A 27,874-nucleotide genomic window follows, 5' to 3' on the forward strand; every position below is an offset into this window, starting at 1 on the left:
TTTTTCAAGGGTAGACACACTGCTTATTTTTTTAACTGGTTTAGCCTGTAGATAAACTGGCGGTTTGTCTGCAATGTGTCAGGGTGACGGATTTACTGCTGGATTGGTCTGACCCAGTTCCTGTAGAGTTGTGTTCTCGCTGCCAGAGAGATTCTCCCCTATTTCCAGTACAGGTCACACGTGTTCGCTGCGCTCTGACAAACTACAATCACTTCACACCTCCACTGGCCTTTTACACCAAGACATGTTGTTAACGAAAACTCAACTACTGAGTCATTAAAACTGGTCAGTGTGACCCGACTGTGCTCACACGTGCACCTCTCCCCCCCCCCCCCTCGAATGTGAACAGCGTGACCTGGGAGGACGCGGGCCTAATCCTAGTGCTATCTCGGGGAAACAGACAGACTGTGGAGCCCTGTAGCGTGGCACTACCCTCCTTTTCTGCTCATTACCGGCCCTAGGCTTCTCAACACAGATAGACGCAATGAAGGAGAACCTCAATAAATGATCAGTGTGCTCCGCCACCACCGACACACGCTGCATGTGCTGCCTCCCTGTTGCCGTTCCCATCGTGCTCCCTCACTGGTTGTACAACCCATAACCCTCCAGATAACAGTATAAACCTCCCAGACCTCCCATACATTTGGAGAACTAATCTGCCCAGTCTAATGACCTACATTTGGCTGAGGAAGTGGTTGAGTCCCCAGGCCTCGAGGACCCTCAGAAGCCCAACTCTTTTAAAGCCCCAAAGGGCTAAATAAGCCCCGTGATGTGGTAAAGTTGGAAATGATGCTTCTGATTACTGGGTTGTCAGGAGGTATCGGCCCTATGCTCATCACAGCGTTGTTTAGCACTTTAAGACCTCCATAAGGATGAGTGGGTTTTTTTAAATTTTTTTTGAGAAAAGATGAAAAAGCAGGAGGCATGTGCCTAATGGAGTCTCGGGCTTATAGCCCCTCTCATGACAGGATAATTACACCAAATGCTTCCAGCGAACACTTCAAAGGACACTTCATCCTCGTGCCAACACCATGCATCGCATCTCACCAATCAAGATGGCCTGACCTAAATCCAGTCCTCCTGGCTTGTGAAGTTGCCCGCCCAAAGACTCGCTGGACCTCTCTGCAGAGACAACCGCATTAGAATCACTCGATATACCAGGGCAATGAACATACAGGAGTTACTCCTGCTGACTTTGCTGCAGAAACATATTGACAAGTTAGTCCCGTGGTGTGTAACAGGATGTCGCATGCAGTGTTAATGAAGGGAGTGAAAGATCAAGAAGCAGTGTGCACTCTACAAACATAAAAATACATGAATACTTAATACTACCTCATTCAGGCAATGAATCATTTGTGCAACACGGCATGCTAAGTAGCCAAAGTTGATGACAGGGCATTAAGAGTAGTGCATTGGTTCGCTGATGCAGGGATCAAATCTGAATAAGAAAAAAAAATCATGAAATACATGATAAACTTTACAGATAACTTATTGCGCCACGTTCTTTTGCACTTCTGATGCTTTCCGAGGTTTAAAATATATTTTTGGCATCAATTAAACAGGCAGTAAAGGGCCTTAACTGTCTTCTAATTCAAATCTTTCTCTGTCATGAAGAACAGAGTCTCTGCTGGAGTCACTGACATTGCTACTCCAGTGAAAAGTATAGTCATGTCAACAGAAAAGGCTCCTGCAGTGCATTCCGTTCCTCTGCTGTCCATCCATGTGCTCAGTGAGTTCTAAACACCCACATATTTGACAAAACCCTCCGCTGCTCCGTCTCAATCTCAACACACAACCCTGTCAAGATTGCAGGCAAGCGTGTGCATTACCCACTGCGCCTCAGCCAGGACACTCGCCTCCTGCAACGCGAATCTGCCCCGAGCCTTTCGCGTAATGTGGTCCGAGTTTTTATGTCAACGGTGCTGTGCAGATACGGAACACTCTGTATGATGTCCGCATATACGGCTGGGTGAAATGACGTACTGTACATAACCAAAACTACAACTAGTGTTCCTAAAAGCTGTTCCATCCATTAGTGAATGAGATTCCAGGAAGAGACTACACACTGGACTATTTTTGTAGTGAATCCAGTAATGATGGTGTTCCAGAGTAAGTCAGGGACCATATCACCAATTTGTGAGTGGCTTAGATGCTCCCTCGTCACATCTGGGGAAGAATTAAACAAAGGGGAAATAAGCATGTAAGGAGGAGCTGCAAAACCGCAGGAGCTAACCGCATTGAAACAATATTTACGAACGGTTTACTTTCGAAGCCAGCATGAAAGGCCATTTTGATAATTGCTGAGACTTCCTAACTGGCGTGCGCTGCTTGCATGGGCTAGAAGTGCTGCACGGGGGCAGGCTGGCAATCTGTTGTTGCATGTTGAGAAATAAATAACACTTAGATGTGTTTGAACGAAGAAAATAAAAAAATTAAAAAAGCAAAGCCATGCTAGATGCCGGATGCTGCATAATTAACGAACAAGCGCTGCAAACATCTCTCGGTCTAATCTGAAAACAACTCCTGGAAGAACGGGTGGCACTGGAACAGATGGAGAGAGGCCACTTGAACATGGCGTAATGAGGCAATACACAGAAAACTCACTCGTACAGTGTATTTCAAATGAACTCAGAGATGGTGTTATCTCATATTTATTTTACCATCTCGCCCCCGATTTTTTTTTTTACACGTGTAAAAGCTGCATTTCTACAGACGCCGTGTTCGGGAGATGTTTCTATTTTCTGGTAAATAATAAAATATGCAATACAGCGTTGACTTGGAAAACACGATACTCTTTCCATTAGGATTATTAGAAACATCGTGTTCTGTAACATTTACATCAGTGAGACGTATAAGATTGGTACAGGAAGGCAATCTCCCGTCTGTTCACTAGACAGTTAACAAAAATCTTTTCATACAGGGAGCCATCAATGCACATCACAACAAGCTCTCCCCGTTAAACATCTGTTTTCAACATCAACAGAGTTCTTCCAGCATGTGGCAAATACACCCCTCCTCGTCAGACGCAATCCGACACCAAAAAGAATTTCACGTTTGCCCATTTTGACCTCAATCTGTTCTTTCTCAACGACACATTAACCATCCGTAGTGGAATAACTTATTCCTCCACTAATGTTCCAGTACATCTTCAATTAGCATTAACAGAGGACAGGCGCTCACTTAGGGGAAAAGAAACAGGCACCGCGGCCACTCAAAATAAATAAATCATGATACCAGGTGGAACGGAATATTAGAGGGAAGGACTCTTGTAATGACAGTGGACCGCGCGGAATCTATTTCCCAAATCACCACTCCGCCTGAGAAGAGGCCCTCCGGAGACTTTTCACATTACTGACCATCGCTCTGTCTTAGCGTACGCTTGCCTGTCTTTTCCATCACTGTACCCTTCTGTCACAGACAAGTGCCCTCCTCTCACTCTGACCCTCAATTACCCAGCCCAATCATTTCAGACAGGCGTCGAGGTACAGTAATAAAGCCTGGCCCGATGCTGCCGAGGCGGCCCGTCTCTTGAAGCACCTATAAGAACTCTGAAACGACTGAACTCTGGTTTATCAGGTGCTGCGACCAACAGTTGACTCGGGGCTGCCAGCCAGTGAAAGAGAACAAAAAAAATTGTTACTGTTGTGTTCAGTTGCGGCTCTGCAATCCTGCTTCCACAATGCGGAGACCACATTGGTGCTGCCAAGCAGAAAGTTTGTCCAAAACGGTTACTTTTCAGGAAATGAAATAAATCTGTGTTTTTAACATGTTTGGTTCCTGAAAATGTATTTTCACTGGTTGGTTATTTGTAAAACGCACAGATAGATGTAAACCGAAAAAATAGCACTCATCAATGAAAAAACTTGCCAACAGTGACTGTAGCCTATCCAATTATAAGTAAAAAAGATTGTCTTTAATGTAATAAATGAGATAATCATTAGACATGGATAAAGCCATCAGCTTAATTTTTAGTAGCCTTCATATACAGTTAGAAAAATAAGTGAAGTTGTCTGCAGAGATGCTGAGATTAAATTTAAGACTTAAGTCAAGCTCAAATCCCCAGCACTTATATGCACACTTACACTATACATTACAGCTTAACTGTGTTGCAAATGGAGTCTTTTCAGTCACAAGGATGTGCCATCACCGCATCATAAACTTTGTAGAGTGATGGCTCCATAAAGTCCATGGGGGATACACAGCCAGTCTCCACAGGTTTATCACAGCTTCAAGCTGTGTATCCAGCATTTTACATTTGAGGGGAACGAAATGAGGGCGTGGTCAAAAATACTAGTATTTAACCTATAGGCCTTTTATATCAGACGAGTAACTCGGTGCTTTCTCTACCTACACAACTGTTTTCAGATACGAATGACGTGTTATCCTCACTGATGTGTAGATATGACGAGGTATCCTCAGCAAAATGTTGCATTGTAAAGTCTCATAATTACTTTTGCCCCCCTCTTGTAGATTTTCATAAAGTCTTTTTTCTGTTTCCAACACATCGTGCACATTGTTCACGACTGGTTCCCGATGTGTTCATTCATCCTCTGTGCTGAAGCAACGTGCTCCTTCATCGCACGTCCTCGGACTGGGAACCAAAGCAGAGGCTAGTGTTCATCGTTGCTTCATTGAGCATGTGCCGCATTGTGACCTAGAAAAGACTCAGCAGACCCTTAGAGCTGAGACCGTTATCAAGTTGAATTAGCCCATACACCGCAGGCAGGGGTCAGACGAACGAGCAGCGGGAGCTCGCACAGCTCACCGCGAACACTCATCTGAAGAAGGAAAATAAGCTTTCATGATCCACTGCAACATTTAGGTGATGATTTTTTTTTACTCTTCTTTCAACATATCACAGTGCCGTGTCTGAGTTAAACTGTTAAAATCTGTTTAAAATCTGTTTAAAATGACTTGCTGCTATTTGCAGTAACTGTTAACCAATCCAGACTGTGCACTGGTGACATGGCAGACATTTGACCGATTTTTTTTCTTCATTTTTCAAAGTCAGTGATTAAATCAAGTCCCTCGCCCAAGTTGTGTAATCAGGTAAACAATGCTATTCTGGCTCGCCTGGGTCTGAGAGACATCGTACATTAACAAGCGGCGAGTAAAAAGTCTGCAAATCACAATGCAAACAGGTTAAGTAATTCCGGTATTAGAGGGCTCACACGGCCCAATTCCCTCCGGGCAGTCGGCCAATAGGCGAGCGCGGTCCAAGTCCTCATGAGGTCTGCGACGCCACGACTGACAAGATCTGGAGAGAGGCTCACTGACGGATGAGCCAATGCCATGCATGCAGAAGTACGAATGCAGATTTAAACGCAGTTGGTTTGACTCAACGGCACAAAATATCCCCGTTAAGAGCTGTGGACTGCGGATCTACATATTTAAAATGCAGGGATGAGGAAAGGAGCAGCTGTCATCCTTTATACTCTTTTTCTTTTTCAAGGGTTTATATCTTGAATTTGTTGCGGCCAATATAAGTCAGTGTTGTCTCATTTCAGTGATTATTGAGCAAATTTACATTAGGTTCAGTCCATAATCTTGAGATATTTGCAGAAGATCATTGAGCTCATGAATGTCAGCTGCCACGTTTGCCTTGCAGATCCACTTTCAGCGAGCGGAGCCTCATCGGCGTGTTTGCATTTTCGCTCTCTTCAGACTCCTAACTTCTCTCTTTAAAGTTGGACAAAGAATGAATGAGGATTTTAATTCTACGTGCAGCGATAAGACTTTGTGTTGTTGATACAGACGTATTCATTTGTAGTCATACAAAGCAGAGCGAAAAGCAAGCACTGCATATAAGAGAGGCAGTCCAAAAAGTAAAAAGGCTCATGTCCCACAAATCTCAGTGGAAAACCGCAGTTTCTCTGCTATTCAGCTGCGATTATGTTGCGAACCCATATGTGCATGAAATTTATATATATATATAAAAAAAAACATTTTGGAGTTCAAACCACTAGGCTTACAGTAGTTGCGGAAGGGTTCGGAGGTGGTGTATAATTTACCGGCTACAGTATACGCGTCTGAGAGTTCCCCATTTTACAATGGATTGTTGTCGAGAGCAGAACATGCTGATTGACGATGCTAAAATGTCAAGTGCAGAGGGCTTGGGTTTTAAGTGTTGTCTGCAAACCAGTGTGATTCCAGCTGAAGTGCTTTCTATCCATCACACACTCCACACTGGGGCTGTTGAGGTTAAAGTTGAACAACAATAAATGAAACGCTCTTGTGTGATACATTTCAATGAGGCGAGTGAACGTTTGACTTTGTTTCGTTTGATTACGGACATTACAATAGCGCCGGAATTTAAATACCCGCAAGCATCGGAGGCGCTGGGTTTAGTGTTCTTGACATGAAGCTATACGTACGTCTGCGTGGGCTCCCTCTCATTCATCCAAGTAGCTGTACAAGAACGACATCAAGTCAAAGTGAATCAGACACTGGACTGTGTATGTGCAGCTTCCTCCGCTCATCTAAGAGGCTTCTTCAGTCCTTCTCTCGCTCTCGCAGCTGCAGGAGTCTCTTTCATGAGCTGCGACACATCTTCAATGCTACAACCTCATTGCAGTGGAAATTTAATTTTGTCTTCATTTAGCATAAAACTAATTTACGCCTGTCCACGGGTGGCCTTGGCAGAGGTAAAAAAAAAAAAAAAAAAGAAGAAAAAATCCTTTTCAAAACCACGAACAAACAATTAAAGATTTATGGCAGAAACGTGGTGTGATGACAAGCTGTAAAGGCAAACGCAGATCTATTAGCAGCTGTGAATAAATCTTTGCTTTTGTTAAACCTGCCTCTGGGAAGTGGGGGGTGGTAAATCATCAGGATGTAAAGCATCTGGAATGGAATATTGTGCAAGCTGTCACCGAGATTTATATCACAGTGAGTTTCATAATTAATACTTCCGGTTAAGTTTCTTCCATACTCACATTGTCAACTTTTGTCATTAGAGTAAGTCTATTCATGTCTGTAAAAAGGAAGATTAGTTTTTGCATTAGTGTGTTAAAAAAAAGTACCCCCTTGTGTACATTAAGTAATGCAGTTGTGGTGCAAACCCTTTGTATACAACACCAGAAGAGTGTACATGAAAATCATCAGCCACGACGCACGACAACATGTTGAAGCCCCAGCCCATGATACTCGGAAGTCATTACTACATTATCACACGAGTACAAAATACTCATGAGTCAAATCATACCCATCTTAACTACACACACTTGTGGGTTGGAAAATGACAAGAATATAATTCATCACAATAAGTTCTAGGACAACATATTGTCCAACAAAAAGTAGTTATGGTGACAAGCCTACTGTAGGTAGTGGTTGTCCGGATATTTCATAGAGTTATGCCACTAGAATATCTAACAATATCTGGATCTAAATTAAAAAATTCTTCCCCAGAAGTGGCTTCTCTACAATATCTGATCAGTTCTTCTCTCTCCTGCTCTCCCTTTCTCTGTTGCAGGTGGTGGGTCAGATTGATAAACTTACGTCCGACTTTGACTTTGACCTGGAGCCGGACGACTGGACGGTGGCCACAGCCAGCAGCACGTCCAGCAGCGAGCGAGGTCTGGGAGAGGCCTTCAGGCTGGACTTCCTCAACGCAGATGTGCTTTCTGATAGCTGGGAGTTTTGCAGCTACCTGGAGGCCGCTGGCGCCACCGCCCGCAGACCCGGTGAGCAAGCAGGAGATCTACGACCGGAGCTGGGCCGCGGGACCATCCCGACCCAGACGCAGAGCCCAACCCCGACCCCTTCCACTGCCTCGGTCTACTCCCAGATGAATGGCGGGCTGCCGATCCCCAATGGGCCCCGCATTATCACTCCAGATTCCTCCAGCGAGGAGGCCAGCAGCTCCACGCACAGCCACAAGACATCCCGTACCTCTGGCACAAGAGAACGAGTGCGCTTCAGTGACAAAATTCTGTACCACGCGTTGTGCTGTGACGATGACGAGGAGGAGGAGCAAGACGATTCACAGGAGGACAAGAGTGGCTGTGCTACACCAGAGAGCGATACTGAGCCCAGTCTCCTGACAAGCTCGGTCACCCCCAAACGTTCTTCCTCTGAGCACTCGCTCCTCCATAACTGTCTGGACCCTTCGTACGTCTCCTCGCCGGTGAGGGGGATGACAGGAGCTCACACACTACCCAGGAAAGGTCTCTTAAACCCCAGCTGCCGCAAAAAACTGTTACGAAATAGCAGCACACAAACTGTCTCTGACAAGAGCACCCAAACTGTACTGCCCTATGTTCCAACCAAACAGAAAACAAAGGACCACTGAGAAAGCCCTAAGTTTATCATAAATCTCATGAAGAGGACTGTGCATTATTTAATTATTAAATACATAGCTCATAGATTAATACACAAATAAATTAATTACTAAATAAATAAATGATATATGGGAAAACACTCGACTACCTAAAGTCATTCTGAGGCTCAGGGAAAACACAATGAAATGAAGTAAAGCAGATCGTTAGGATGGAAGTCACTGGTGGACCAAACGGTTAGTGCCTGTTCTAATGTTGAAAGATACACTGAATGGATTCCCTCTGTGTAATAATCTGAAACAATGACAGAGATTACAGAAGAAAAAAAAATCATTTTTAATAGATTATTTCAAGTGTTCAAAATTGGGAGTGAAGTGTGAAGAGGTCCCTACCCCCCCTCATACGACCTTATGAGTCAGAAAAATAAACGAAAACAAAAAAAATGCTTATTCCCGTAATGTGGATACAAAACACTGCACATTCTGTACCCTGAATCTGTATAAATGTCTTTTTTTCATGTTCAAGTTTTTTTCAAATGTCAAGCGGGATTATTGCTCTCAGCAGCGCAATGAATCGAGATGCACACGTCAAGCCTCTTCCTCTTTTTGATGTCAGCAAACAACTTTGAGTGAAGAGCCAGAAAACAACTCTATTTACCATGCCCCTGATTTTATACATCATCTCAATGTGATCTTGTCTTGGTCTGCGGCAGAGGCCACAACATAAGAGTGGCGGGCATAAAAACAGATACACGGCATAATTTGAGGATGTGCATTTCACAAAAGCTACATTTCCTTCCCTCCATCCCCCCCCCCCCCCCAACTCTTCTGCCATGCCGGCCATTGATGTCATTAGGCATAGCATCTCAGCCAAATGGCAGTCCACAGAAAAAAAAGAAAAAGTGTGAAAGTTTTTGTCTCTCAATGCAATCGCCCAGCGGGGTAGTGAACTCGGTGGAGCAGCATTTTATTCAGAGGCCAAACGCCAATAGCGACTCCTGATCGATATGTAAGAGGGAGGTTGCCGTGAGCGGTCTCTCTGCTGAGCATGCATGCCACTCTCCCGGGATCCGAGAACAAAAACTCACAGTCGGACCTATTTACTGACACCGAGTGGAACAAAAATTAGAACTAGGGGCCCTGAAGAACTGACATTTCAAAAAATAAATCTGCGTCCAGGAGGTGAGGGCTGATGCTGGAAAGAGTGTTTCTCTTTAAAGATTTTTTTCTTTTTAACCAAGCAATAATCTACCTTTTGGGGCCAGCTTTGTGAGCCTTCTCCCCTGGTGCACTCAACCTTACTTTCGCCAATGTTGTGTTCCCAGTTTGAAAAGTAAAATGTCTTGGTCTCAAAGCGGAAAATCCTTGCCGACTCCTGTGACGCTGAACTTTGTGCCTTTGTTCACCTAGTGTGGGCTTAACCTTCCACAGTAGGGAGAAATGGTCAAAGCATCTTCTTAAATTCACACAGAAAGCCGCCCTTCCCCACTCCGCTAAAAGTATTTAATTCTTCCACTTTTCAGGAGAGTGTCTTGTGAAGTCGACTTCACGGTGATGTAGGAAGCTGAACACACTGTGAAATGCATGTGCAGAAGAGTATAGTACATACAAGCAAGCCGTCTTGGATTCTACCTCCAAATCAAGTATTTTTTCTTGCTGCTAAATAGATTGTTTTATGTTTCTTTTAGTGGACCAAATAAGTCAATTTGCCATTAAAATATTCTATTGAATTCCCATATATATGATCTCAAATGATCTACCACGGGTCAAAGCAATATATTTGAATAAACTATACGATAAAAATACAAGTATAGATCAAAATAGGATCTCACTGTAAACCAGTATAGATATTTGCTTATAGCAGTAAAATGTAGCATTTTTATTTTAGATCATTAAAATCTCACAGCCATGCACAAAAGCACAGGTTTTAAATGTTTTGATAAAATTAGAGAAAACAAATTTAGGTTAAAATACGCTTACTCAATTGATTATCCAATCATACTGAGTCTGTGTGATCTCGCCTGCCTGTCAGTGATCCTCTGCTGCAGTCGTGGCCTTGGGATGTGCCCAGTCCTCCACAACTGGTCGATGCAACGCTGCAGATTATTAGGTGGTCCAGAGAAGCACATCCATTAACAGCTTTTGTTTTGCGTGTTCGTGTATAACAGTTGCTTAGTGTCCTGCTCAGGGGAATTAGAGCTGTGTGTCTAGGCAGCGTCAAGCCTCAAGAGCCAGATACAGTGGAGGCCGACTGAGCACTTCGACACCAGGCAGCTTGGTAGAAGCTTGCAAGCATCAATTAGCCCGAAGCTGATGTGCAATACACGCATATACCAAAAGTAATAAGGGGATTTTTAATATTGTTTTTCATGCCGGTTTTGTAACATTTTCCTTTGTCTCGTTCTGGCTCGGCTAATCTCAAGTACCTGTGAAGAAAGAGGCACTGAGGAGAGATCAATGGCTCACTCCCCGAAGCATTGGCTGCCATTTCCCAGCAAGATTGGGGACCAACAGGTCATCACAGCCATTAACATAAACAAACAAAGCTACGCAGGCAAATCATCAGCGCCAGAAAAAACAAACCAAGCCCTATTGTGATGCTTATACACCCGCCAGACATTTTAATATGAGAGGGTTTTTTTTCAGTCTAAAGATTTCATGAATCGTATCCGCGGTGAAAACATCTCTTCGTATGTGGAGCTGTTTGGCACCGGCGCAGGATGCATCATCGAGGTCAGATTTGTGATATTCGGACAAAACATTAGCAATGCCTGTTTTGCTAACGGGCTCATTATTCATTTCTAATAGGGCAGAGCTTTTGTCCCCGGCTCTCTGTGGGACAAGGATGGGGAGGCGTCCAAAGGTTATGGAAACCTGAGCACACTGATGGCAAGTCACCCGCCTACTGGGAAGAGCAGTTTGTGGTGCCACCGCGCAACAGATGGCGTGTGTCTGTTTATGCGTCTCCTGTCTGTAGGTCCACAGCCCCACTTGTGTAAGGAGATAAGCGACATCGCTGCAACTACACATCGCCTCGCGCTGGATTTCATATTTCACTGTCACAGCAATTAATGACGATCAATGCAAAGAAGTCATTTGTCCAGACTTGTCCACAAAACGAGATTAAACAAAATCTCTCCGAGAGGGCTGCAAAGTGAGTCACGCCATCTGTGTTTTGACACGAGCAGTGCGCATGTATTAGTTTGCATCCCCGATCAATCCTCTCATCACTGCCAGCCGGAAAATCTCTCTGCTGAGTGACTGACAAATAGTGCGGAGGACAACCACTCTGAACGGTTGATTATGACACTAAAACACAGACATATACTCCCCCAGCCCCTTCCTTACCCACACTTTATACATAATTACCACACTGCCTTTTGCCTCCGTCAGTGAGCAGAGGAAGAGAGATGACAGCTCTCTGTTTTCTCTGCTGATTGGTAAGGGTCCGTGAAGCGGAGAGTTCAATACAGTCTCACTGATTACTATGGATTAGCTGGAAGGCCGTGTCTACCTAAGGTTTATTTGTTACATCTTTGTGCCATTTATATCCTGCGGCTACGAGGACAAACTATTTCCCAACACCCTCCTCCTTGTCCTACCTGCAACTCTTTCACCACACACACACACACACACACGCTCGCACGCACGCCTTTCCATGTATTACACAGCTTGTCATGTCCTGCACATCTTCAACAGAGGAGTCGAGAGTCTCCCGACTTTGAGAAACAGGTTAAAAAAAAAATTGTTGATGGTGCCTGCATCACAGCTTGAACTCCAAGAACTCAAAGTCAAGCCTAGAGCTCACAGCTCCTGATGAGAGAAGGTCATCGACGGCAAAGCAATATGTTGATCTTCGGGTATGTTGCACAGTTGGCACACGGTTCCGCGGCACATACAGTGCGTCCCGTGTAGAGGACATTAACATGTTTGTGCGCACACAGTGGTCACAGTCGGCCACGGGATCTATCGCGCACTGTGCCCTGGCTAACCAAAGAGCAGCTCCAGGCACCTGAGGTATGGCCGGACAAGGCCACGTCAACCATCGGTCACCATTTGATCGGGCCGGGGGAGTGATTAATGAAGAGCCATGCAACAGCCGCAGATAAGATTAGACCTTCACAGGTGATGAAGGACAGGGCCCGTGGCTGCGAGTGGGGGGCTGGGCGGGTCCTCGGACAGACCGCCGCCTCCAGACGGCTCGGCACACAGTAATTTAAGTTAATGAGAACCCTGTCACTTTCACATACACCGTGGCATTGTGATTGAGCAGTGTGTCAAGCAAAACAAAGAAATGTAATAGGAGGCAATAATTATTTGATGATAGGTCAACGAGAAGGCGGGCATAAGGCCTTGATCAAATAAAGCTACCAAATCATTTTTAGTGCTTGTATTGGACCTTGGTTAGGGATTACTGTTTTTAGTGCCGTTCAGGTAATGAAGATAAAAAAAAAGCAGACAAACTTGACGAATGTGGCAACACACTTCAGTACAACGACCATTCACGAGTCAAAGGGAAGAATAACCAATCAAACAACTGCCTCCAGTGAAATGAAGGAACGTAAAGCGAGAGATGGGTATAATTTCATGATGCAGGGCACTGATTAGGACACCCGGGCTAAAGTGACCATGTTCATCACAGCACCCGACTGGCGCTTTGAATGTCTCCCAATGTGAACTCAGAATGTGGCATGATCGGAGTGCGGAATCGTCAAGAGGGGAATTTCTGAGGGCAAGTGAAATCGAGAGACAGAGAAATGATTGCAGCCGAGATGCTCCGAGTCCTCAAATTGACCCACAACAGAAATATAACCTTATCGCATACCGCATTATATTGCACACAAATGATGTGTGAAATGACATGCTCGGCTGAGCGAGGAATACATCAGGAGACAATTGAATCAATCCAGAAAAGTACACAATTACAGGAAAGATCACTGACAGTCTGCAGGAAGGGGTGACATGTTTACAGAGAATAGCATGATCGGGAAATATATATTTACCGTCTATATTACTGGTACATGGTAAATAAGAGGAGGGTACTCTTAAACAAATTTGTATTTGAAATGTGGACTATGAAATAGGGGTGGGCAATATAGCTCAAGATGATATCACGATATTTCAAAAAAATATAGAAATAATATACAGTATATTGGTGATTGCAGCTTGCAGGCAGCAGCATTTATTAGTGCAAACAAAGCGAAGGGCATTTTCCATCCTTCTTTTCCAAATAGCTAGCTACTGTACAACATTATCATCTCATGAAATTGACCTCAAATTTTATGTTCAAATGTAAACAAACAGCAGAAGTTCAAACAGACCTTCTGTCAAAATGTAAACGCTCACTGCTTATGAAAGTAAAATACAAATGCTTTCAAAACTCAAATAACAGATGCCATGCATCTTTTTATTGATTACTTTATTGGTTGTTGAGAGCATTCACGCTAGGGAACGTAAATGCGTCATAGCGTCGCCATATCATTTATATCCTGATATCACTTTTTTTTTTAATCATGTAAAAGTGTACACCTGTATTATCATGGGCGGTATGATTTGGCACAGTCCTGCTACGAATTATGAATGCAGCTCAGGGCAGCTCTTTGTGTGTACATCTAATTCTGACAATGCACAGTGGAAGTCAAAAGAAAAGGCTGCGGCACTCTATTCCAGACAGCTCCAGTTTGGCAGCCTGTCAGCATTTCCATGGCATTTTACAGGTAAAGGCCACGAAGGCAGGGAATTGCTGACAGTTTAGTAAGACCAACAAATAAGAGTTAAATGGTGATAAGACAGGTGCAATGTACAATGCCAGTCCCCAAGTGGCCCTTATTTCACCTAACAAGGGGCTTTTCCCATCGCTCATATTTACTACTTCCTCTATCCCCTCTCTCTCTCTCTCTCTTTCTATGTCTCTGTCGCTCTCCCTCACTCATTCACACTCTCTTCTATTCAGTCTTTTTTATACACTTGTCTCCTCTGGCTGTAATGAGCTCTCCACTATAGCTGGGAAGGCTGTGACTGAGGTCTTCATCAAACGCACAGCAATTCGCAAGGTGCCAAGGACAGGTAAGAGTCATTCTTATGAGGCTGCACTGTGAAAGGAGGGAGGGGAAATAATTGGAGTTTGGTAATGCCTTAGCACTGGGTGACTGATTGTGCCACGGACTGGTTTCCCATCCTCAGCACTTCTTGCAAAAATTAAGACCGGACCTTGGAAACACTGAAAAGGCTCTGATTTCAATAATTTCCATACATGCTCGAATTTGTTAATTGTTTTTATTGTTCAATAGCATCTTCCTTAGCCTGACTGTATAGTGGGTCACCAGACAGAGAGGGGGGCCTGCATGTTGTGTTACACTGCCGTGCACTTCCAATAAATTATTGCAGTGATCATTCTCAAATGACTGCAATTAGTCAAATGTCAGGCTCGGTTTGTGCTCTCACAGTCGCTTGCTGACCAAGTAGCTCAAAGGTATGTCAAAAGATTAATAGCTATGGGATTTCATTAAGTCAGGCGCTTGGAAGGCAGGAGGAATAAAAACAAATTGATTTAAGTGCTTTCCCTTAAGTTCAGTCCACAATTGGAAAAAACATATCTGTGAGCGGGATTTTAGACATTGATCTGCGCATTGTAGACGTTCTAGCCACAGCTGAAAAAGGTTTTTAACACTTTTACCATGTCAGTTGATCATTGTTGGCAAAATAAAATTTTCAGTGGATTACAAAAAAGAAAGATGGTACACAAATTGCAGTTGAAAAAATACCCACCTTGTCTCTTACGTGATTATTACGTACCACATAATCTGATATTGAACATGTATGTTGAGTACAATTTTGACTCGGTCCAGCTACAATTAGTATTGAAAATAGATGCCTAATGTGCAATGTGCCCAAAATATGGTAACAGCAGTGTTTTGCAACATATTTCATCTTTGGACATATCCCCGATTATCATCGTGTCCTATCCCTGATTATCCCTGATTATTCCTCCAAGAGAGATTTCAAGTCGACATGACAATGGGATATAGTATTGCTTGGTGGGATTCCAAGTTACGTCACGAACAAACATCACTGCTTTTCGATTAAAATTGATCCTAAGGCAGCAAAAGGCCCGTAATGTAGCGTGGATAAAAAGCAATCAGGCAGCTGTTATAAGTCATGGCATCTTGGCCTTGTCCAAGTGGTCAATAAATGCTTGTGTCCTCAGTGCATCATCATGGGCTATAAAGCCTGGAAAGTACAGCCGTTAAATGACTGTGTGGGCCTCTTGCTGGCCTGTTGTCTGGCAATCTGGCAGGGGTTTCTGGCACCCTCTGTGTCAGACCAGGGCTTCAAGAGCATGTAAAGTGTAAATCTCCCACCTGACAGAGTGATCTCCGCCGTCTTCAAACCGGATTTACCACTTTGCAAAGAGCTATACCAATCCAGCTGTGGCAGCATGCTATTACCAGGGAGAACAGTGACGACTCCTGTATCTCCTTTGTCTATATAAGAAGTAAAATATTCCTTAAAGACATCTTGTCCGAATTTATTGTGCACATTTACAGTTTAAAAATAACCAATAATGATAACTATTCAACTTCAAAATTGTGCTTGTGAGTGGTAAGATGTACTGTACATTCCCCCCTCACCAGACTGGTGTTTTGGTGGCTCATTATGCAGCAAAGCAGGAGTAGATTGGTAATCCACTGTCATTATGGTGTTGACGATAACCACACTTTGCACCCTTAACAAACCACAAACAAAAACTGACGTGATTGGTCACCACCGACACTGGGCCCCTTACACACCCACAGACCATTTATGGTAAAGAAATGCTCTCAATCTTCTCCTTCGCAGAATTAAAGTGCAGGTTGTGTTTTACAGTGTAATGATCGCTAAGGACTTTATTTATTGTGGTTCAATATTGCATGGCAGCGGGGCTCAAATGAATAACAAGGTACATTTGACATGGTGGCCCTTTAGTTGCCAGAGAGAGGTGTAAGTGTATCGGCGGCGCAGATGATAACACTGAAAAAACAGGTACGAGTACATTATCGCCGGGCTGTGTGAAAGGCTGGCACTCAGCTCAGTCTCTCCTTTAACTGCTTCGAGCCACATGGCACAGCGACAGGAATTGAAAAAACTTGACCCACTTCCTCCACACAAGATAGCTGGTGTTCTTGTCCCGTTCTTCAAGGTGCATAAGGGACATATCTACTTGTCAAATGCAGGAATAACGAATAACATTAATGAGGGCTGCATTCCTTTTTAAATGTAACAAGAGTCCTGCGCGTGCATGACGGCTTTCTGGCATGACTTAATAGAACACTCAAACAGAGTGGAGTTATAATTAGTGTTATTCCTTACTCCTATGCTTTTCTTTTTTTTTTCCTGCACCGGCAGTTCAAATGTCTGCTGTGAAAAAGGCCCATTAGTAACATCCAGCCTCTTTATATTTCCATGCACACAAAAATGTCACAAATGACAATGCTGAAGTAACCTGCATGCAACATCAAAGCCTGAATTCAACCAATCCACATTCAAAAGCAGAGCATGCAGGTGATTGTATATCGTCTGTACTCGAACAAACTGGATCATACAAACTACTCTTCGGATGTGGACTGTGATTTTTTTTAAACGGGGCACTGAACATCTAAGCGCTTTGTTATTTTGTTGTTGGGTTTTTTATTTTTATTAATTCTTTTGGGGGGGGGGGGGGGTTTGAAAACTCTTTTGTGACAATTTTATAATTGCAGAATTCCCTAAATTTGTATGACTTCTTGATCTATCGTGGCATTAAAACCGAACGACACCATGCTCGCCACAGTCACAGGCCTTTTTGTACTGCAATTAAAAATAGAACGCTTTAGGCACTGCTGGAGAAACTGTCAAATAATGACTTTGGCCGCTGCTTGAGTCTTACTCAATTCTAATGAGGGGCAAAAATTTGACTCACAGCATAATACATGCACAACTTTATTCATTTTGATCATCTTTCTCACACGAGCACGCACACAGTGCTGACATGTTACACTTTTGCCATGGTCGCCTAATGCGATCTTTGTTTAGTTCTACATAGAGGATATAGCCTCGAGTCAGTTTCTTTCATAGAAGTCATTTGGGGGGGCATCACATGCATCTACAAGTTCTACTGCATATGCTACATTGTCATGCATGTGGTCTAACAATTACAGCAAAAGCTATGCGTGAGAGCTGGCCACTTTGGTCCTATGGGATCAGAACATAAAGCAAGGACCTAGGGGGAACCGGGGTCCTGTACAAGTTGATGGTTGACAACTGGAGAATGAAAATTCAGAATGCCAGTCGGCTAAAATGATCGTAAAAAGACAAAGGGCAGGTCATCACGGAGCCTTCAGGTGCTCACTCACAAGTAACCAGAAGATTCGGCTCATTATGTCACTCAGTGAAGACTTTGCAAAGGTCACAAAGGTGAAATTCCTCATGAAATATTGATAACATGTCAAATGTCAATAAATATGAGCATCTACATATTTTTACGAGTGCACTCCACACATCACAGATGCAAAGCACTTGTGGCTTCTACATGGCTACATTGCCTATCCGGTGGCACTAGTGGAAATCTTGTTCCTCAGCAGTAAATTGGCTGCGACAGAATTGATATCTCATCATTCATGAATGTTGGTCAAGGGAACAATCCATAGGTTTTCATAATTGACAGAACAATAACAGATGTGGAGCATCTAGTTTGTGGCTGGGAGCGTGTTTCACCTTTCTGCTGTTATGCAGTGTGAAGACAAGTGTCCTCGTTTTTCAAGGAACGTTTTACGACCCGTGTGGTCGTTTTTTAAGACCGTCAAGTTTGTGTATTTAAATTGATTTGCTCATATTCTGTATCTTGCTGATTCTCTGCCATGAATCACTAACCCACAAGCTCATCAACCAGAAGTTGGTAAATGAAACACAACCCCACAATGCTTTGAGGCAAAAAGTATTTGTGACGTACCTCCTGTGACTAGTAGAGGCGCTAATTTATGAAACGGTGATTTGGTCTTATTTTACACATACAGTATGACATAGTTCGTCGTATGAGTTGGAGGACTCGTTGAGTGTAAATGTCCCCGACTGATGGAAGTGTTTACTCACGCTGATGAAGCAGACATCACTGGTGCTGTCAACCAGACAGGTGTAACCTTAACACATTCCTCAGCAGCTGAATACAGAATAGACCATCATGCTATTTTTACCATTCAGATAGCTATTAATTATGATATACCTAATAAAAAAAATATTTATTTCGCCTTCAAAAAGGTCATGCTTTTTTAAAGGAGCAGATGTGTAGCCAGGAATCCTTTGTCTTCAAAATTTATTTTTTTCTCTCTGCCTTCCATTTTATAGAGGCAGCTGCTCGTGTGCTTATAGATCCATTCATCTGTCCAAATAGAAGAAGCAGTGATTTGCGAAAAAGAGATCCCTTTCTCAGGCCATTACAAACTTTTTCCCCGAGGTGAAAACCCCATCACACAGAGAGAGTGAGAATAAGACTTGGCAGTGAAGAAGAATACATTTCTGCTTAATTAATCCCATTCCTTACTTTGGGTATTAAAAGGCAATGGTCTGCTTAACAACTTTCAGGGACACTAAACGGGTAATTAGTCACAGCCTAATCATTTTTCATACATTTTATGGGTATGTCCAGGGTCTGGTGTGCTCCCGGGAGGGCCATCCCAACCCGCCATCTCACTTATTCCAAGCCCTTTTCACAGCTACCTACCTCCACACAGGATTGTGATGTAGAAACACTTACTCTCCTATTTGAGGAAAAAAATTAATAAAATGAGCGTGGATGCCTGGGCACAATCTACTATGGCACACTGACTTGACGTGTGTGCCAGCTGTTGCAAGCCAATCCTAGTGCTGAATACAGCGTTTGTGACATTTACTCAAATGGTTGAAATCATATACATGGTGAGAGCCACCAGCAGCCCAGGTGTAAATATGATTTGAATAATACTCTCTGTTCACTATATAAGCACATCTGTTTAGACACAGTCAAATCGTGGTGGGGGACATCTTTTTTCGCTCATAGAATATAGACGGAAATAGCTAAACACACCAGTAATTGCTTTTATCTTGTCCTGCTAATGGGCTTTAAGCGTTCACAGAAGTGGGGGTTAGATAGAAATCAATGAAACAAAAGTGCACATCTTCACAGTCAACTCCAACATCAGTTGGATAATTAAATTCAGCTAAGAACTATTAATTCATGCATGAAAATCATTAACATACTTTCAAAGTAGTTTTTTGTCACGATACAAGTTACGAGACCCTCGATTAGTCAGCTCGGGTTTACCATGGTTCACAATTGAGTGCTAGGGGATCAGCAAACATTGCTACCTTTGTAGAATTTCCATTGGCTTTTTACTGTCAGAAACCAAACCGCCAAAAAAATCATTTCTACCGGGCCATTTCATTATGCTAACTAATGTAAAAATCAATCCTAACATATCAATCACCTCTGAACAAGCCCAAGCTTCGACCTTGATCCTGGGCTATTAACCCTTCAAAACGCCGGGGTCACCCCTGAGCCGCCCATACTACGCAGGCTCATGCATCAAGCAGGCGAAAAGATGTCACTGGTGCTAACGTCCTATCGCCATGTGCCATCTGGGCTCACTGCTGCAGCTACACTAACGTTGTTCCAGTCCCCGCAGCTCCGTCCATTCCACAACATCCGTAATTTTCCGGCAGCTGGCAATTTTCAATTTGTCCGCAGCTCTTCGTGACATTTGTCTACAAATCAATGACCGTGGCCAGCAGTGTGTTGCAGTAAAAGCCACATGTGGTGTGACTACGGTCATCATTAACCTTTAAACACCCAGCAGACCTTTCCTCGTGGTGGACATTTTGACCCGCGGGAAAAGCACAGGTGTAACTAACAACATTAACTATGGCTCTGGTACATTAAGGCCTGCGAATGAGCCAGTGAGTGAGCCTGTATTCTCACCGTCAGCGGCAAAGCTAAACGGACTGAAAATGTTACCTTCTGTTGTCATAACTGACCCAGTTTGACGAGTCCAACTAGGCCCGTTTTTCGTTGGATGAAATCACCCCCTTCTTACTGTATAGTGCACTATATAGTGAATTTGCCATTTTGTAGTGCTGTCCAAATGTGTAGTGAAATTTATTACACCCTATATAGTGCACGCATTGTGTCACAATGCATCGTGAAAATCTGTGCACCACAAAACCGTGGTCTGACCGTAACAGCCTGACAGAGAATTCACATGATCTATGTGTTCATATATGTGTATTTTAAATATGAATGTTCAGGCCGAGCATCATCTTCATCTCTTCACAACAATTTTGCTTTGACTTTGCTAGTTTAACAAGAGCAGCACCTCTCAGGCTTCTCTCTCTCCTTCTCTGTTGATTCAATTTCTTTTTTATTCTCATCAAAAAGATTTGAATTATAGTGAGAATAAAAAAACAGGGGTTTATGTTTGCTGCTATTTTTACAAACAGTTTAAAATCGGGCGATTGAAAGGTGCTTTTTACCTATATGTATTAATTAAGTGTAAATGAAATCAGTTTGTGAACTGCCGTTTTGAAGCCTTGAGTTTAGTATTTTGGCCAGCGCAATCTTGTTTTCCTGAAACCAGAAGTTACCATATTTGGAGGAGCAGAGGGTGGGTCTGACGGAGAACGCGTCCATCGCACATCCACCTACAACGAAACCTTGCACTGATTGGACTATTGGTAATAGCTGTCAATCATATGGTGTATATGCCAAAATGCATACCATGATTTCTTGTCCATTTTACTCTAAGTGGGACCATTATTTAGAAAATAAGCATCGTGCTGTATTGGAGAAGACTTGAAACCAGAGATTGAGACTCCCAAAGAAAGTGTTTACTGACAGATTTTTTTCATTAACTTCGATAGACTGACTTCTTGGTACAACCAGTGGAGTCGCCCGTTGCTATTCATTCCAGAGAATACAGGTTTCAGGCACTTATGCATTTGCTTCACTTTGTAGATTCAGTGAATACAAACTTTTTTGTATATACGGTCGAACCAGGCCAGTGTCTAGCTTCATTTGGTCTGAAACTAATGGTGCACTCAGACACTTCTTGTCAACTTCAAGACAGAAGTAACCAAGTTCATCTACAGATGGCTGCACAGAAAGTACAATAAAGTGTAAATATTTATAGTATGAGTCATGTTTTCAGCATGGGTCGTGATATTTCACTTCAACAAATGATAAACGACGGCGGTAAATTGACGGTAAATATCAACAACATTCATCTGGTTGACCAGATGAAGTCCAGGCTAACAATGGGTGGAAAAGAGCAAAGAGCAGCTCAAACAGACAGGGACAGCGGCAAGTTACGGTGTAATGCTGATTCGCAGCCTCATTCATTTACAGTAATAATTTTCTTACAATGAACCTTCCTCGACTGGCTATTTTTAAGCCTGTCGAGAAAGTCATTTAAATTACTGTAGTTGAGCACTTGACCAGAATTGCAGGGTTGCATTTGCATAGGTGAGGGGACGTAAAATACACAAGTTGTGCCCATTGAGAATAAAGCAATATGTCTGTTTTGTGTTCATGAAAGATTACAGTATTGAGCTGGGGTTATGCAGACAATACTGACTGACGCAGTCGCATTGAATGCTCGAGTGTTATGGACTGTGGTTGCAAAATTTGCAGAGTGTATATACTGCTGAGATGTAAGCCGGTTTTTCCCATCCCATATGATTTGTCTGATCGCAGCAGGGACCAAATTCATTTATTATTAATGGTTTTGAGAAAATGTCAGAGCCCCTGTCTGTTTATTGCTTTACAAGGCTCCTGTGTTGTTGTTAATCCTCTTGCCTTTAATTAACATCACAAAATTATTAATGTTTCCTTTTTATCTTTATTATCGTGTCTTAAATCCCTTTAGCAGCTGAGAAGCGTGCCTAATCGCAGGGAAATGGGTTGTGATGTGTGTTATTTTTTTCAGCTTGTTCCTGACTTGCAGCTGCAGTTGAATAAACTAAATTGGAGCTCATATTTATCCAGTGTCTGAGAATACAAAATTAGTCCTAACTGGCCCAAAATACTCAGTGATTATGTTTGTTCTTACTTTAGACTTGGAACAAAATCATTTGAACAGTTTTGTTCAAATGATAACTCACATCTCCGGGATTTAGGACTTCATTGCTGTACTGAGGTATTCGATGCTTCACCTCAAATGTTATTGTCTCTCACAATGATACATATTAAGATTTTTTGTTAAATCATTACTGGCTTAATTGTGATGTCAGCCATTTAAGACGAAATGTAATTTGTGTCATTTGTATTAGTATACATTGACTATATATATTTAGCCTTGTGCTCCTGGCTTCTCAGTAAAGCGGTGCTATTTTCGTTGCGTAATGATCATCTTTCTTGCATCTTTCAATCTGAATTTCCGATCAGCCTGTCAGTCTGAGAAACAGTATAATCAAAAACAGTGATATCAACACTGTCCTTTCAATTTACTAAGGATTACAATTTTCCCACATTTTACCCCTAAAAACAAAAAATCAGGGCAAAGTTCTGCTTTGCATCTTCTGGCTTAGTGCCAATGTTTAGTAGAAAAAAATACGGCAATGTGAATACCTTCCAGATTGCCACCTCCTGAACCGTATCCACACAATATTGCTGCCACCCAGATAATTGCACACCTGTACAGGAATCTGGATTTTCACTGAGCAGGCTGAAGCAGACCCACAATTAGAGACCAATTAAGGAGGACAAGAAAAAGAAAAATGTATAAGTCTTCAAAATGTCTGTGAGACTTGGAAGGTGAGGAAGACCACAAGAATGTGTGTGTGTGCGTGCGTGCGTGCGTGCGTGTGTGTTTGCAGCTGTGGCAGAGATAGATAGAAAAAGAGAGGGATACAGATGTGCCTGTTTGTGAGAGAAAGTTAGGTGATCCACACCCCTGCTAAGAAGATTATCTTTACATTTATTATCGTATAGTCGCAGTTGCGCTGCCATTTTCCAACCTTGTAGATTGAGTGTGTGCTCGATTTGAGAATAGAATCTGGGATTTTTCTCTGCGTGTGCACGGTAACACCCACGAGCAGGCAGGTTGTTAAAACTCTGCTGAGCAGAGCCTTTAAAGTTGGTCTTCACCTCTCGGCCTTTGAAGGAAACAGCAATTTTTGTATTATTTCAGGGAACTCACAGTGACCATGAGCAATGTTACATAATTAATGAATTTGTGGGTAAACACCAGCTAGTAAGTTTGCGGTGTTATTTTTAATGCTACATAAATAACCCAGTTATTCATAAAAAAGAAAGAATTGTAAAATGTAAAACAATTGAGTGGCAATGTGCTGTGCACTGTAGTTGTATAAGCTGCTACATATACTCTATATTACTGTTAATACTGAATCACCCACCAGTCTCGTAATGATACATAAAACTTTACACAACACAAGAGATCCTGTAGTCGGTGTTTTGTGCTATAAGTGTTTTGTGCTATTGTTTCATGTAGAGCTGTGTGCATGGCTCTATACCCCGCTGTCTCTACTAATTGCTCTCTCTTTCTCTGTATCTCACTCTCTCTCGCAAACGCACTGTTCATGTCACAGTTAGACTGATCATCTACAGCACAGGGAGAAATCATTTGGCTTTGAACATACAAGGGACAAGCATACAGTTCTCAACAGCAGCCTGACCTTGATTTATTACCAGCCCTTCTCTGTACGACATTACTGTGTGCATTTGTGAAAAAAATATACAAATGACAATCGATGAATCATTTATTAAAAAATTAAAGTTAATTGTTTTGCTGGTGGCAAGTCATTTTAATTATTAATAGCATTTTTTTGTTTGTTTTTAATTTCATACAAATACGATAATAGCATAATTCACAGTGGTAAGCAAAGTCATTTTGGTAATTACTTTAGTTATGTTTGTATATGTTTTGATTCACATATTTAGCCCAGTTTAAGTACTTTGTTGCAGCTAACTGGAGAAATATAGTTATGACACATTATTACATATATTGCGTTGTTAGTTTTCTAATTGAACTAAATAACTAACATTTTCATTTTTTAGCTCTTACTGTATCTTTTTGTAATTAGAGCAACTAGGCCTACCAATGGTTCCCATTTTGGCCAAAATGTGGCTTAACTAAATCCGATGGATGGATTGAGCGTGGAGAGTGTAAGACTACATTGAGAAAAAGTAAGAAAAAAAAAATCACAAACAAAATCTTCTTATGGATACCAAAAAATAGTCGAAAAGACACAATGCCGTAACAGTGGATTCACCTGAGCTTTGTTATTTCCGTCTGTGGTGCGGTGCAATGGTAGGACGGAAGGTGCACTTTATAAACCACTTCTAAGCCAGAAAAAAAAAAAATGCAACCTGAATTAAATTAAATTCATGAAGTCTGGACATGTCTTAATGACATGATAATGTCACTGTTTCCTTCTTCCTTATTTTGAGTCAATATAAATAACCCCTGCATGTGCACAGCTCTAAAGAGAATTATATCCTCTCACAATGTTTTTGATCACCTTGTAAATAGCAACCAACAGAGATTTTCCTATTATAGATAATGAGTCATATTAATCACAATAGGTACTCAACTTGCTCGCAGTTAATTTGCAAAATCTTACAGACACATTTGCTGTTAATGACACACTTCTAACAATACTGCCATACTTCTACTAGGCTCTATAAGGTTCATTCTTTATGCAACTGCATTATGGCCTTTTTGTCCTGCATTAACAGGTTTTGTAATAGTCATAATGGGGAGCTTGGAAGTACAGTACACAACCCTAATTGTGTTTTTGGGCATCTTAGCAGTAGTGTGTTGATGTAAATCAAATGTAAGCTTCAGTATTGTAGAGGCTGAGATGCTGATGTGTCCGACAAAGCTACTCTACAGAGGTGCAACATTTCAAATGAAATGATAATACAGTATATTAAAAAAAAGTGCCGAACAGCAAGATAAAGCATTGATTTTTGTAAACACAGGATGATATATGGGTTATGCGTTAAGTGAAGAGTGCTGGGACACTCACCAGGATCCCTGCACACACAACAAACATAAGAACCTGTGTGTTAACATATGGAGACACACAGCGAGGTCGACAACATCCTCGTACTTCCGCGTTCAGCAGCGTCGTCAAACATTTATTCATGTGCCTTTGAGTGAGATTAGCCTACTTTAGGCCATAGCAACAGAGTCAATTCACTGTGAGAGCTGCTTCCCAAAACGTCAATATAATGTATTGTATTACATACTGGTGATAATGAGGGGAGCGGTCCAAAGATAATACCGACTGAAATGCTGCATACCTCAGAGGGTTGCGCTGGAATCTACAGTATAATGTGGGCAAACAGGAAAAATAACAGCCCCACTCTGCGAAGAGAGATCAGAGATCAGATAAGCCACTTCAGACCGTTTCCATTTCAGCGCACGACAGAGCTCACATCTCTAATTTCTTGCTTGGCACATCATCCCTTCCCCATTTGATCCCTGCTACTGACGCTTACACTACAAGGCTCGACTCTGTTGGAGGACTGTGATCCAAACTGAAGCATAATTAAATTCCTAATTGCTCAATTGACCCAGGAGCTGGTGATCAGTGGATGTGAAGCATGAAGAGAGTGTTTCATTAAGACTGGTAATCTTAAATTATATAAGCGCTGTCACCTCAAACGTACCAAAGACGGCTTCTGCGTGATGCTAATAAGAACAGGAACTAAGTACACATCATGATTAAAAAAAATCGGGGTTAGTGCCAGCGTCTGGTTCTTGCACGGTGAGTAAACCTCAGCACTGATGTCACTGAATAAATAGATGTTCTAAAGACTGGTAATGAAATTACAGACAGGACTATTTCTGGCTGAGATCCAGGATAGGATGCGGAGGATGAATCCATCGGACGCACACGGAGGCTCGCCCACACACTCCACCCTTTGTCCGGAGCGTTACTAACTGCTCGTGGCACCTGAGCTACGCCACCACTGAGAGTGTGGCACACGAGGAGGAAACGCTTAAGTAGATATTTACTTCTCTTCAAGGTCTTCACTGTGCATCATGCCTCCTCGCTGTGTCCCAGTGGCACCACTTGTGCTTGTCAACACTTATTTTCCAGCCGACTGGGAGCTGAAGAGAGGAAAAAACCTGATTACAGAATCCCAAGTCGTGCTTCCCCTGTAAAGACACCGTTCTGATTCGTCTGTATCATTTCACAGCGGAGCTCACATGCAGAACGAGGCCAGGAGCATTCTTCTGCTGTCAAATGAAAACTTCTAGCCCTAGAAACTCCGGGATTTAAACTTCTGAAGTCATAGCTTAGTGTATTTTATGTTTTCTACTTAGTTCAACGGATTTACAATACTTCTAATTTTGCGCTGAGCTTTTTGAAGGCTATATTATTTAGTCACCCACCAAGTCACTTTGGTAAACATCGTGGACATGGTGCTTTCCCAGGAATTCCAGATACATATTTAAAAGCATAAAATGGTTTGGAGGAGGACTGTGATTTTTTCTGCACTAATATTCCTCCTGCTCAGTGACATGAGGGTTTGGTAAGTGACAGTCTCACCGGGGCCCTGAGTGTTGATAAAGGCCAGATGTTTTCCTTGAACGCACATCAGCACGGCATGGGGAAGATCCCTATGGAGTCGTGCTGCTCATTATCCTGCCTGATTGGACACCACTCTGACACAGAAGTCCGATAAGTGGCACATTTTACTCGTATCCTCGACCATTATTACCTCCCCACCAACCCGGTGGGCAAGAGGCGGACAGATTGCGGTGATTCTGTGTGCGCACACCCAGCGATAAGTTTACAAAGTGAACCCATGTCCTTTCTTGGCATTACAAACTCCAGCTCCAATTCTTCAAGGGATTGCCACACACTTTGATGTGTTTTCAGGGAAACACGTGCAATTATCTTGTTTGTGAAGCATCACAGGTTTTATCATGAAAGAGCCATTTGATCGTCTGAGATCTTTGATAAAATAGGCCTGTATGCCAGTAATGACATGTAGCTGTAATACAAATAAGACAAGATTTCCACAACAGTATCCATTACATTGCCTTTGGAAATGTATATCATTAAATTAATGTTTAAAGTCATAAGCTTTATTCTAACTTGTTTTTTTAAAGTGCCCGTAGGATATCTACGTATACGGATTGTGGAAAAAAAAAAAAAAAAAAAGCTCATCCAGTGAGCTGCTTTTAAATTTCCTTCATTTTAGATATTGACTTTTTGCAATAAAACACATCCAGGATTTCACAAAGGTCACCTGCCCGTTGTGCGTCTCTAACCTTGGGTGTCCAGCAATATCATCAGCCCCTCGCCGAGTGAGAACAGATGGAACCCAGTCCAAACGGTGGGAAATGAAGGAAATACATTGGAGTCGTACGGCCTGACAGGACTTGGCTTGAGCTAGACAACCTACGATGTAGCAGGAGCCGTGTTTCAAAATATGTGCAGCTATTTCAGTGTGTTCCTGAAGGGTGCATTCGTCATGACCCACATGGTCCAATATCCTGCGAGCAGACTGCAATCCCAGAGACCTGGAGCCATTAATTGCCTGGTATCCCGATAAAGCAAAGTTCACGTTAAATC

The 27,874-nt window shown here is 42.5% G+C and overlaps 2 protein-coding genes across 4 annotated transcripts in view; one reads left to right on the forward strand and one right to left on the reverse strand.

The window, feature by feature from the left end:
- insyn1 (inhibitory synaptic factor 1) overlaps window positions 1-8,795 on the forward strand; it is a 43,589-nt gene extending 34,794 nt beyond the window's left edge. For both annotated transcript variants that reach the window (XM_035628788.2, XM_035628787.2), the window contains exon 3: window positions 7,472-8,795. In XM_035628788.2, coding sequence (XP_035484681.1) covers window positions 7,472-8,290 — 819 coding nt within the window. In that variant the 3' untranslated portion in view covers window positions 8,291-8,795. The remainder of the gene's footprint in view (window positions 1-7,471) is intronic.
- The window catches only part of loxl1 (lysyl oxidase-like 1), a 200,334-nt gene that overhangs the window by 140,725 nt on the left and 31,735 nt on the right, over window positions 1-27,874 (reverse strand). The gene's annotated exons all lie outside the window — the stretch shown is intronic.

The sequence above is a fragment of the Scophthalmus maximus genome, chromosome 4 (assembly GCF_022379125.1).
Source record: "Scophthalmus maximus strain ysfricsl-2021 chromosome 4, ASM2237912v1, whole genome shotgun sequence".
Lineage (NCBI taxonomy): Eukaryota > Metazoa > Chordata > Actinopteri > Pleuronectiformes > Scophthalmidae > Scophthalmus > Scophthalmus maximus.